At 40.6% G+C, this 13,910-nt stretch overlaps 1 protein-coding gene across 4 annotated transcripts in view; it reads left to right on the top strand.

The window, feature by feature from the left end:
* The first annotated feature begins 8,272 nt into the window (after positions 1 to 8,272).
* stat6 (signal transducer and activator of transcription 6, interleukin-4 induced) overlaps positions 8,273 to 13,910 on the top strand; it is a 28,419-nt gene continuing 22,781 nt past the window's right edge. For 3 of the 4 annotated variants that reach the window (XM_083768512.1, XM_083768511.1, XM_083768513.1), the window contains exons 1-3: positions 8,273 to 8,541; positions 11,492 to 11,632; positions 12,995 to 13,139. In XM_083768512.1, coding sequence (XP_083624638.1) covers positions 11,502 to 11,632; positions 12,995 to 13,139 — 276 coding nt within the window. In that variant the 5' untranslated portion in view covers positions 8,273 to 8,541; positions 11,492 to 11,501. The remainder of the gene's footprint in view (positions 8,542 to 11,491; positions 11,633 to 12,994; positions 13,140 to 13,910) is intronic. The other variant, XM_083768514.1, reaches the window with a different exon arrangement.

The following is a 13,910-nucleotide window of genomic DNA, read 5'->3' on the forward strand; positions in this document are numbered from 1 at the left end:
GTAAATCAGACAAACTCTGGACAAAGTGGTGAAAGTTTAGTAGAACCCTGAAATGGGAGCCTGTCCCTCCTCTGTTATGAATAGCGGTGTCAAAGCCCAGTTTGAAACATCTGTGACTGAATCCCTGTAGAACAGTGGTGGTGCCGCTGATGACAGAGTAATTAATTGTCTAATAATGATGCATAGCTCTGTTGTGCCCACAACCTTGTGCAGTGGCTGCCCTTCATCGTTTGATGAAGGATAATTGTTCCTGCAGCTGTTTGAAATTTCTTTTCTATATTTTACTGTCATAAACACAACAACATAACGTGTAGAACAGCTTAACCTTGGAAAGGCGGTGTGAGCTGCTAATGCAGCCGGCAACTCCAAAACTGGACCTACAGTATTCCACAGTATCTACCACTATACCTTCAGGTTTAGATGTGGCAGTATTTGCATGAAAGTGACTCTGTATCAGTGCATTTAGTTGACTTTATAATTGTACATTCTACCCACTGCACACCCAGATTCTCACCCAGAAGAATCTAAACACTGTGCTCTACTCTCTGATTGATTAAATAGGCTATTCAGTAGCAATCACACAAGTTATAAACCTCTCTCCTTCACTGCAGTCAAGGAGACAATAGCCTACTGCAGTCAAGGAGAGGTGGAAACAGAGCTTCACGTCTTGACCACATGCATAAAGATAGTGCATACAAGAAAAGAGTGATACTCAGCAATCCCCTACTTGTTGGGTGAGAAAGCTGAATGTTCATGGTCAATAACAGTGATCAACTATCATGAAAAAGGTCTAAAATACTAACCAGTAAATGGTTAACTAATGTATGCAGGACCATGACCATGGGTGGCTGAATTGCAGACCGCAGCCATGTTTCCATCAGAGTTTGGAAGCACTCGTTTTCAGTAGTAAAGCAATGTCCTGCTGCCTCTTGCATTATGTGCTAATTCAAAACAGGTGGCAGTTGAGTGATATCTAAGAGCGCTTCCAAACTCCAGCACTTAGAAAAATAATCAACTGCAAGGACATAATTAAAGTAGCTCATAACATGTATACAGTGGATTTTTATGAAACAAACACTTTGAGGATAGAAAGAGGATAATTCAAGCTTTGTACAGCTGCAATGTTGGTGAGTTTGACGTTGTTTAAAACAATCAGATAGGACTTTTCTGTTTGGATGAATGGGCTGTCATTGGAAGTTGCACCTACGTAGCACCTTGACCATTAACTTATATGGTAAGATGGCCGTGGTCTGCATGGAGAATTGGCTCTCAGAGGCATGTGTACAAATGAGCTTGTCTAAAGTTGGAGATACCAGAGCCATAAACCTCCATGGCCGTTTGCCTGATTTATACTTCATTGTAGGAAGATGTTGCACACTGAAAATATCAGACATACAAGCTCACAATGCGTCACGGATATGACGTTTGTAGATGAGAAATTTTGGCAAAGCATAAATTAAGCAATACTGTTCAACTGCAGTAGGCCAACATGTTTTTGAAGCGACCATGGGAGTCTTCGCTTCTCTACCTTAAATTATGTTTATTTAACCACTTATACCCCTATACTTGAACTATGAACTAATAATTGGCATTCATGGTGCATTGTGAGTTTGCAAAGTTGCTATTATGTTCAAATGTTCCCCCCGAAGTATATAGGGATATATTAGTAGGCTTGAAGTTTTTAACATGGAATAACATAGGCAATGATTGTTCAAGCAACTGTACTGTATGTTCAACAGCAGCCAAGGTTATGTCCACCTCTGAATAAACTAGTAATAATAAACTCTGCTTACATGTTGGAAATAAAAGACCAACTTTGGATATAGCCTAACTTGTGAAACTACTAACTACTAGCAATCTTGCCAATAAAACATTATGTTCAATGTATACTTAGATAATGTATGCAAAGTTAAAGTCAATCTATACCTTCATACAGTCTTGGTATTAAATTATAGATTTACAAATTGTAGATTTAATAACACCTACCTGTAATATTTGAAATGCTTTTACCAAAAGTAAACATAGGCTACTCATCATGCAAAATGTATCATTTCACATTTATTTTCAAACATTTTCAAAATGTGTCAAAATCTTTCAAAAATAATCTCACAATGCACCATGCTACCGCGTTGCTAGTAAATAGGTGTTTTGTAACCTAAATCTGCAAAGTAACGAAGGTTTTCAAAGAATCACAGTGGAGTAAAAAGTAGGACTAGTAGTAGCAGTTTTTTCTGAGAGTGAAAGAAGTGAAAGAACCTCGAATAGTATAGTTAAGTTTGAGTAAATGTATTTTCTTTCCACCACTGTAGTGCATACATTGAGTACAGTTGTTGAATAATGATCTGCCCTTGCTGTCCAAACTGATTCCTGTCCTCCAGGAAGTCAATCATTCGCTCCTTCATGGTGATTGGAGGTAATTAGGCGAGCATAGATTTTAATTGGATAATAAAAGATGCTAATGAACTGTTGTCCTATATTTACTCATAATCTGGCGAAGAAGTGGAAGGGCACAGCTCAGCCACGACAATGACTGTGCAGATTACATAATTAAAGTATAGGCTATATATAAAGTTAGTGTCAATACTTGGATATTGTCTGGCCTGGGCTGTGGCTCAGGGGTCGAGGCACCTTGGCTGGTAATCCAGTCTGGCAGTGTGCCGCGGGTTCGACTCCCGATCCCGACAGCCTTCACTGCATGTCACCCCCCCCCATCTCTCTCCCCATTTCCTGTCAGCCTACTGTCTGTCCCTCCATAAAAAAGTATAAAATAAAGGCGAAAGTCACACAAAAAAACATTGAAAAATAAAATACTTGGATATTGTCACCTTCTTAAACTAACGGCCTAAGTAATGTTTTAGGAAAACGATGTTTTGGCCTCCATATATTGTGCCCAGGTCTCGTGACTCGTGACATCAATATGACATAGGTCTCGTGACATCACTATGACATCATCAGGGATGAAAGTAAATCAGGGATCATATCATAGTAAATGCGACCTGCTGTCGCAATTAAGCCCTGATCCCTGATCATCAATATTAGTATATGGATATACCGTATGTCAGAACCTGTTCTGACATTCCATATGTTGATCCATCCCCATCCATCCTTCCTCTTCGATGTCTCCCTTTTGACTGATCCTGTCCATTTAAAGCCTAGACGGGCCTGCACCAAAGTTATTTGTGCACCCGGCAGAGTTCAACAGGCCCCAAATTAAGGCCCGGCCCTACCTGGGCCCTCATCAAACCCTGTACACTCAAGACACTGTCACTGCTGCCACCCTTAGATCTCCATATATGGAGCTGACCTGTTCTGACATTCCATATGTTGATCTGACCTCATCAAACCCTGTACACTCAAGACACGCTCCATATGGCATATTCGCCCTTCGGGGCGAGGTTGCAAATTGTATAGTTGTTAACTGTTGCAATGTACCAAACAGTAATTCAAGCACTTTCTTAAGCTTTTGTGTGGAATACAGAGTGAACTAGTAGATGCTTCAAACATGTGACTGCTGGTACATGTCAGCATCAGTATTATTCACATCCCCAAACATCCATTTTATTACTGGAAGAGTGTGTGTGTGTGTGTGTGTGTGTGTGTGTGTGTGTGTGTGTGTGTGTGTGTGTGTGTGCGTGCGCGCGCGTGCGTGCGTGCGTGCGTGCAGGTTTGCATGCATGGTGTGTGAATGTCACTCAAAGGTGGCTTGATAAAAAATCATGAAAAGTTATTTATGATAACAACCTTCATGAAAATAAGAGGTCATTCCTTGAATCTCATCTCACGCAGTCACTTGGTGCAGCAGCCCTTCCTCCCCAGTGATGGAAAAAGTACTCAAATGTTTTACTTAAGTGAAAGTATCAATACTGAAATTAGAAATGTACTGTTACAAGTAAAAGTCCGGAATTAAAAAAGTATTGGTATCAAAATGTACCAAAAGTAGAAGCTACTCATGCAGAATGTCCCATTTCAAGTTTTCAAATGGATACAAATATTTTGAAAGTAGTCAATCTACAAGTTCACAATGCGTTGACGTGACGTAGTAACATGGTTAATGCATGTTTTGTAATAATAATCAAAATCAAGTATTGAATTTGGAAATACTCCACTAAAGTTAAAAAAAAACCTCAAATTTGTACTTGAGTACAGTACTGAAGTAAATGTACTTAGTTAATTTTTCAACACTGCTTCCTCCCCACTCACAGGCCTTCTCCACCTCAGTCTCTCTCTCTCTACCTTTCCCCAACCAGCCCTCCATTGTCCAGGCCTTGATACTGACAAGGTTGACATCAGAGGAGAGCTCTGACACTGGGTGAGTTAGGGCTGCCAGCTGTTAGCAATCAAGTCTATTTTGTAGTCAGGGACACACGGACCCCCAGGGCCAAAGCAGCAACGAGCCGAACCCCTCACCCCCCCCACCCCACCCTGCCCTACAACCTCAAAGCCCCCCGGTCCCAGAGATAGCTGGCACAGCTGTATTGGTTCCAGATGTTGCAGGCCTCCAGTGAGGATGTTTTACCTAAAAGGACCCGAGAAATTATGACAATACCAGCGTGGGGTGTATGAGTGCAGCAAACAACAATATAATAAACATGAAACTAATGACTGGCATAAATTTAAGTAAGTAAGTAAGTACATTTTATTTATAAAGCACCTTTCGAAACAAAGTTACAAGGTGCTGAACAATGTACACAGTATAAGCAATCAACAAGAAAGAAAAAAAGAAAAACAGGAAACAGCACAATAATATAAAAATACAATACAGCAAGCATTAAACGAAACCAATAAACAAATGTCTCATATGGGAACAGACAAGACTGCAATCCAAACAATGTTTGCTGTTGATTTTGTTCTCATCAGGTTCGATCTGTCAAAATAAAATAAATAAATAAAATAAATAATAAAAAACTGGCATGTTGCTTTTAAATAGTCAAAGGTAAATGGTGTAAATGTGTTGGTCATTTCAACACAATTACCGACGTAAAAAGACAAAGACAATCTAGGCTATCTTTTTGCTAGGAAGTGACCCTTTTCCTTTTAACTATTGTCACGGACATGACTACAAGAATATCACCTTGGCTTTATTAATACAGATAAGTCTATCACTGGTGGCCTACAGGTGAGGAAAGAACTGAATGAATCATGTTGTGTGTCTGCCAAACCATGCAGTTCATACACAAATGACAATTTGTGATCTCAAACTAGATGAGATATTTGGTCAGTTCAATCTCCTCAAACTATTTTAAAGGATGTGATCAAATTCCTGCCTGCTTGTAGCTGTTAGCATTATTTGGAGCAGGCCAATGTTAGACAGATCAGTCAGAGATGTACAGGAAATTGGTTTTGACAGGTGGAATGTCTTGACAAAAATAGTCCTCTCTACTACCCCCTTTCACAAACTAATGTAGGCTGTATACCTTAACAATAGTGATTCCTATAAGAAATAAGATTGCATGTAAAATGGGTTTTCCAAATCAAATGTCAGTTATGTCACCCCCCCCCCCCCCCACCCCATATTAAAAATAAGCAAAAACTATGATAGGAAAAAAGCCTACACAAAACTGTGTACCGACACTCAAAACAAATACTAAACAAAATAGCCTATAAATAGAAAGGCATTGCCCATTAGGCCTACATTGGAATATTGTGAGAACGCACAGACCGAGCATGGATTCGCTTGGAATTCCGGAGAACTTAAGTTACACATTGGACTTTTTTAATCAATATTATGATCTAGAAAATTAATCGAAAAGTCACCCTGCATGGGCCCTATAGTGTATGTATGGGACGCCACCTCTCATATGATTTCAGTGAGCCTACACCTCCCTCTTGTGGTCAGTAGGCTTTAGTCTATTAAGTTATATCCCAGTTTTCAACCACTGGCCCAATGGGCCATTATTTATTCAGCATTTGAGCCAAGTACAGACCACCATTATTTTGATGACATTCAGCTTCTCAGACCTAAAACTAAAAGATATTTTGTTGTAGTTGGATAAGATTTTGTCCACAATTCCATGCTGTAGCCTATTGGTGTTGGTACCATAGGAGAGATAACAGGCAAACGTTGATCAAAACAATTCTCAACGTTCTCTAATTGTGTAGACCTGGAACCCCCTCAAGGACCACTGGTGGTCCCTGGACCACTGGTTGAAAAACAGTGTTATATCCAATCACCTAAGCAACGCTGCATGAGGTAAGATAATATAGATTGCTTGCTTGCTTGCTTGCTTATTTATTTATTTATTTATTTATTTATTTATTTATTTATTTATTTATTTATTTATTTATTTATTTATTTATTTACAGAAGTAGTTTGAATAGTTTGACCAGTTGACCTGTACTGTACAGGTGAATTGTGCAGGCTGTATGTATGCAAGTCCTGTTATGTTATGTTATGTAACGTTATGTTATGTTTATTTATTTGATATGGACAATGCACAATCACATTGCACATTGCACTTATTGTACAATTTGTACAACCGTCTTTTTTATTAGCTTGTATTCCCCATCGATGATGTCACTGGAAGACGGTTTCTGAACTGCCCACAGCCCTCCTATGAGACACAGACCGAGTAGAAAAGAATTGCGCCATTTTTTCATGATTATTAGTGAGGACCTATTATATGAAGATAGGTTGAAAAGTGGTGAAGTGGTCCTTTAACTTTTTGGGAACAGTACAGTTATCACTTGTTGAGGCTCGTGTACTTGCTCTACCATAGACCCCGGAAGTCCATCAACCAGTCCAGAAAACAAAGGTGAAACATGACATAAATCTCTTACTGTATGTCAAAGGTTATATGAACCTTTGCCCTTTACTGTAAATTACAACCTGCAAACTCCCTATACTTACGGAAAATTTTACTTATGGAAATCATACCTGAAGTTATTTATGGCTCGTGTGATGGAATGACTCGATGAGTCATGACTGAGTCATCATGAGTCAGACTCACTCAGTCACACCAAATTCAATTCAATTCAATTCAATTCAATTCAATTCAATTCAATTCAATTCAATTCAATTCAATTCAATTCAATTCAATTCAATTCAATTAAAAAATTGTCAAATCACAACAATTGTCTCAAGACACTTTACATGTAGAGTAGAGCAAAGGACCGACAGAGATCCCAACCATAGCAAGCCATAGAGTCACACACATAAAATGATGTCTAGTAGTGAACCACTATTAAATTAAATTTGGAATTCTGACCAGGGACTTCAAAATAAGATGAATTGAAGATTGCCAGCACTCATAATGTCCTTTTCACATGATTTTATTTACCTCTGACGAGAGTGGACAACGTACACGTTTTGGCAGTATCAATGTGAAGACTCTAATTATGGTACCAAGACAGGATCAAAATCATGTGAGCACAAATAAATAAGTAAATAGTAAAATATGGATATAGCCTACATCACAATGAGCTATCATACTGAATATGGGGCCGGCCCCTAAAGTGCCTGGAAAGTTAATAGACCAAACAGACAATGATAAACTCACACGTCTAACCCAATCTATAAAGACAATAGATAAATAGAAAACATTAAATATAGATAAAGGAGGGAGACCTTTGGAATCCAGATCACTCGTATCCCCTCAAAAAAACTGGTGGAATGTAAAAATGTAATCAATACATTTACTCAAGTAGTCTACTTAAGCACAAGTAGTCTACTTAAGGTACAGTACTTTTACTTTACTTGAGTAGTTCCTTATTATAGCCTAATTATATAGGCTACTCCACTACATCTCAGAGGCAAATATTGTACCAACCTTCATCTTCTTCTTTTTCTTTTAATCTTTTTATTGTAATTTCAATAACATAAATCTCAGGAATCATAGGGCAGACATAATGAAAAGAGTACTATTATTGCGCAAATCATGCCTCTTCAAGACAAAATAAAAAATAAAAAACATTTCCTCCCCTTATTATGTCCCAATTTACCGGTAGTAATAATAATAATAATAATACATTTTATTTATAAGGCGCCTTTCAGGGCACTCAAGGTCGCCGTACAGGTTTAAAACAGTACAAAAACACAGTTAAAAGCAGAACAAAACACAGCTTGCAGCAGAAGACACTAGAGGTCACACAGAGTCATAGGCCTGCCTAAACAGGTGGGTTTTGAGGTGAGTTTGGAAAATGGTGATAGAGTAGTAGTAAAGCCAAGTGTGTGTGTGTGTGTGTGTGTGTGTGTGTGTGTGTGTGTGTGTGTGTGTGTGCGTACATGTGTGAACTTGAAGGAAGCGCAGGAAATGAAACGGAGGCGTTACGGTTGATCGTAATAGGGAAGTATTCTACTCTGCCCGTAGAGAAAGTAAACAGCAGGTCTATCTAGGTAGAGCTTTTAATCGATATATTTATGACGGTGGGTCAAGTTAATTCTAGAAAGTATCTCTGGACAATTCTTAATTACTTCATTATTGACACAGCTGGTTTCAGACTTTCTGGAGTAGCCTGCATATACTGAAGTTGGGAAGGAAGGAGATACGCGATATCATTCTTTAAATGTTTTGAAAAAGAAACTAATACGCTTATTTCCAGGAGGTAAGTGACAATTGTCGTAGTAGGCTACTTTTAACATGATTGTTTTATGTCAGTCAAGTTGAGTCAACATTATTATTGTACGAATGCACGAATGGACGTGATATCACGCAGTCAGTATCACTTTCATTTTGTAGACCTAAATAAAAATTTGTGTGCGAGTTCAGTACAGTAGGCTAGGCTATTATTTCCGCTAGTGACTACAATCAATGTGACTCATATGTTTATATAGCCCTACAAGCAGAACCCAATGCTACTGAAGTTTCTGACATTTTTTAGACCCATCCAAATTTCAGAAAAGCTTTATGGAGGGTTCCGAGAGGGGCTAATGTTTATACATAACACGTTTGGAGGTAGCCCCATATGTGCCCTCTCCCTACGCTCATTCTGTAGCTCCGAGATGAGGTCACACACTGGGCCCCTCCCACCGCGTTTCAGAAACGGCGCAAGTTTCCACAATAAGTGTTTCTTATCCTTACCACACCATTAATCCAAAACGTGTAGGGCCGATGCAGGTTTACACTAATTCAAATTTAGGATCGGCCCAGAAAATCCAACTCACCATTTGAACTGAGCCTTTATGTCCCGTCTTTTGTCAGTCGCTTCCATGTTTATCAAGGAAGTGTGCGTGTGCGCGTGCATGTCGAGTGAACTGAAGTCGGTTGGAAATTTTCGACCAGGGGAGGCGCCGGGGAGGCGCTAAAGCTTTTCAACTTCCTTGATAAACATGGAAACGACTGACAAAAGACGGGACGTAAAGGCTCAGTTCAAATGGTGAGTTGGATTTTCTGGGCCGATCCTAAATTTGAATTAGTGTAAACCTGCATCGGCCCTACACGTTTTTGATTAATGGTCTGGTAAGGATAAGAAACGATGTTTGCGGAAACTTGCGCCGTTTCTGAAACGCGGTGGGAGGGGCCCAGTGTGTGACCTCATCTCAGAGCTACAGAATGAGCGTAGGGAGAGGGCACATATGGGGCTAGTTTGGAGGTAACTCTGGTCCATAGCTCCAGACTCCAGGGCTAGTTTGGAGGATGAGCATAAAAACGGCATTTCCAAGTGTACAGCGCAATACTTAAGTTAACACACCTGGTTGTTTACTTTACGGTCTGTTGTGAAAAGCAGCCACGCCATGTCATCACCAACTGTCATAGCCCCAATACCTTGCCTCAGTCCCTACGCCAGGTCTTAAAGTTCTCAGTCCTGAGGATCTCATATGGGTCATTTAATGAGATCAGTGCAGATTTGCAAAAAAACATTTTCAGTCTTGGGATTGTTTATGGCTTTTAAGCCCTGCCCTATGCTCATTCTGTAGCTCTGAGCGCAGGGAGCGTAGGGAACTGAGGGAACGTACGGGGCTACAACTCATTGTGTTTATGAAGTTATTTTTGCTCTTACAGTAGCTCTAGCTCTGTGTTGGGCCTACAGTAGCCAGAACCCACGTTTCACTGCTGGGCGTGTCAGAAAGATATTAGGCCAACTTTGTTATGTATAATAGTAATGCACCAGGGGGCAGGCCTACATTAATATTCAAATTTAGCCTACTTGAGAGATCAGATAATATCTCTATATTATAGCTTATCTGACCTGACTGACCTATGTTTATTTCTACTCTGTCAAATGAAATAAAATAAACTAGAGTATCCTAATAATGACATGAGCAAGTGATGCGCCATCCTGTGAGAGGGTTATCTAATAGTCCAATAATCAGGCTGTACACTTAAAATTATGGATTCACAAGGTCTGGCATTTATTGATTGCCCACAATTATCCCAAATTTAATGGTCATGTGATATACATATGAACAGCAAAGACATATATGAAAGCAAATACGACCTGTTACATCACGAATTCAGATTCGATCATATCAGTCCACAGATTTGGGGGCCCCGCGAAGCGCAGGCCAGAGGGTTAGTCTGTCCTGGAGAATTCTGACGCGTCACTCTTTTCTCAGACGCTATATAGGAATCTCTCTCTCACTGAGTGACCTTGCATGCGCACAGCTCGGCTGCACACTCTTAAAAGTAATGGTAACTGCTTAAAGGGTCTACTTTCCCCCATCACAAGGCACAGAGCAAAGTTGGGCCACAGAGATACCATACAGAGCACAGGTTGGGGTAGCCCCTCTCGGCACCCCCTCGGTTGAGCTCTTTTCATCGCTTTCATGTGCTGCTACATGCCTATCTATCATCATGATGGACATGTAGCAGCACAATAAGTTCAGAACATTAGTCATGATAGTATCATCGTTCTGAACTTCTGATGCCTCTGGCATTCTGCTATATCATGTTTTGCAATGTGGTGAAGCCTCAATTTGTAAAATTAAGACACAACTAATACTGACCATAACATAATATGATTGCTGTTGAGTATCCTCAATGTGCTCCCTGACCACAAACACATCTTCGTTCTGAACCAATCTCATCCCAAGCTGCACACACAATTCTGTTTGTACAGCCCTAAGCTGCACACAAACTGACCATGTATTTATAATAATAAATGTTTCCCTTAAAAAAAACGGCACTATCCACCAGTTACTATATCAATTTTAAATCATTGAATCGAACCATATTGTATCGCCTGAATGAACCAATATCGTCCATGTATCGTATCGTCAACCATTTATCGTGATGCGTATAGTAGTATCGCTAAAATGTATCGTTACACCCCTACTGTTAAGGTATTTACGTAAAGTATGACAGACATACACTGTACTGTTAGGTAAAGTATGACACTTGTGGAAAAGGTGTAGCTTAAAACATGGAAGAGGTAGGAGGGCTCTTTGTTGTCAACAACTTGTGTCATCCTGTGAGATTCATTGGCCTTGTTGCTCGGCAACAGATTCGGCACTGTTTCACTGTTTCTAGTGCCTTTCCCATACAAAAAATATATTCCTTCTTCCTGTATAAAAATGTACTGTAGTAAATATACATGGTGTATTCTGGTTTTACAGTTCTCTCACCATGGCTCAGTGGTTGCGGATGAACCAGCTGTTTCCGTATCTGCAAACGCAGACCCTCACTGACCTCTATCCAAACTCATTTCCCATAGAGGTCAGATTCTATTTGGCCAGTTGGCTTGAAGAACAGAGATGGTATGACACACACACACACACACACACACACACAAAATGGTTTTATAATCGTCATGGGGGCCCGATCTGATCGTCGTCGTCCCCTAAACCTAAACCCAAGCGTTATTTGTAACACTTTTTAAACGTGTCGCAGTGTTTAGATTATAAACAGAAGAGCATGTTTAAATGCTATGATTGCAGGCTAGTCCTGTCCGCCTCGGCAGGTTCTGTAGAACTGTCGCTGGGACGGCGGAAGGTTTCAACAGCAGGCTGGCATCGCTGTTGCCAGCGAGGGTGTTCTTGCTGGTGGTCAGGTGGTGGTTTCATATTGTGAACAAGGAGCCTAAGCAGAGTAGCCTACAGTACTGTATTCATGCATACCCATACCTGGTAGGTGAAAACAAGCACCCAGGTTAGCATTTCAATGCCTGATCTGCATGTGTACAAGGGACAGGCAATGTGGTCCACCCCCCACCCCCCGTCCCGTCCCGGACAGTGAGGAAAAAATAGGTCTTTTAAGGTTAATGGTTAGAGCGGCGCGATTACATACAAAGTCAATGCAAGACGAGAATTGTGCGAACGGGTGCGGCGCGATTTGGTGCGGTACAAACGGGACGAACCAAGGCGAATACAGGCTACAGTGTATATATATTCAGGTCCAATTCCTCATGGGGGCCAAGATCCCTGGTCCAATTCCTCATGGGGGCCCTGGCCCCCACAGACTCTACGTCACACACACACACACACACACACACACACACACACACACACACACACACACACACACACACACACACACACACACACACACACACACAGGCACATTCATACTGTATGTAGGGCTGTAGGCTAGGCCTCTCTCAGACACAGAGAGTATGAGACACGGAGCAGCTGCGGCTCTATACATCTCCGTAAAACTGTGTTTTACCGATTTAGCTATTTAAATAACACCATAAACTGTCTGCCATTACCCTTTTCATGTCGCGCACCACAGTTTGGGAAAGCCTGGGCTACTGCATTACATAATTGCATTTGAGATGATCTCAATTATTTTTGTCATAATTGTCCGTTTCCATGTTGAAAAAATGTCACACATTCAAAACAGCTGAAATAGCAGATCTTACAAGCTTACGACGCGTCACTTCAAAACAATTTTAAGTATCAAAATAATGAATATGTATGTCAGTCATTTCTTTGTTTATTTCAGTTATTTTTTTTAACAAACTTACAGAAATTATTAGTTATATTATTAGTTATTATAATTATAGTATTCTTTATTCATATGTTCCAACACCAAAAACACAATTAAAAATGTGAGACAATTAACCGTCAAGTTAAATGTGTAATGGTGACAGCCCTCCGTGTGCTTTGTTGTGTGTGTAGGGAGGACTTTGAACTGGACAAGGTGGATCTGGAGGTCCAGGCCCAATTTCTGCTGGAGCAGATCATCCGCCATCTGCACACATTGGCCCAGCACAAAGTGGATGTGGTGGAGAAGATGAGGCTGATGCACGTCGGAGAATGCATGGTCAGGAGATCATATATTTATCGCATTGGTTCTCAAAGTGTGGGAGGGGTCCATCCCATGACCTCTTCTGTTTTTTGTATTTTCTTTTTTATTCTGTTTTTTCTGTTGATGTTTTTGTTTTTATTGTATGCCTGGTGTGTCTTTTGTGTCTCGTCTTGCATATTCAAAAAATCAAAAATTAAGAGTAGAATAAAGAGAGAAAAAGAAAGTGTGGTGAGCTTTAGCAAGCACTTCCCAGGTCAGGTCCGGTGTGTTTGTGTGTTTCCCTTAGTCTCTCTCATAGCTGTGCAATGTAAGCCTTCCCCTTTTAAGTATCATCATCATCATTTTTTCGACCGCGGTCGAGATCGTGGATTTCACAATATTACGCCAGACTTCCCGGTCCTTCATTGCCATCCCCAGTTCCTGCTTATTGATGCCTGTGTCCCTAGCGATGACACCAGGGAACGACAGTTTTCTACCTCTGGTCTGCTTTGAGGCAGGACTCCAGAGAAGAAGGGAAGATATAATCTCATTGTCACCTCTGTAGCAGTGGCCGGCAACTGTGTTCTTCTGGATCAGACTAGTGAAGAAACACGGGGAAGGTTAGATTAGTCGATGGGTGGCTCTTCCAAGACAGATTTTGAGCTCTCATTAGAAGGCGGGTGTAAGTGCCATCCAACCGTTTCTTTGAAAGTGTCCATGTCTCAGAGCCATAGAGTAGAATCGGCTCAACGGTCGTCCTAAATATTTTTACTTTTAGCATCTTACTAAGCTGGGATGACCAGTGGA

Source organism: Protomyctophum parallelum (assembly GCF_964188405.1).
Source record: "Protomyctophum parallelum genome assembly, chromosome: 7".
Classification (NCBI taxonomy): domain Eukaryota; kingdom Metazoa; phylum Chordata; class Actinopteri; order Myctophiformes; family Myctophidae; genus Protomyctophum; species Protomyctophum parallelum.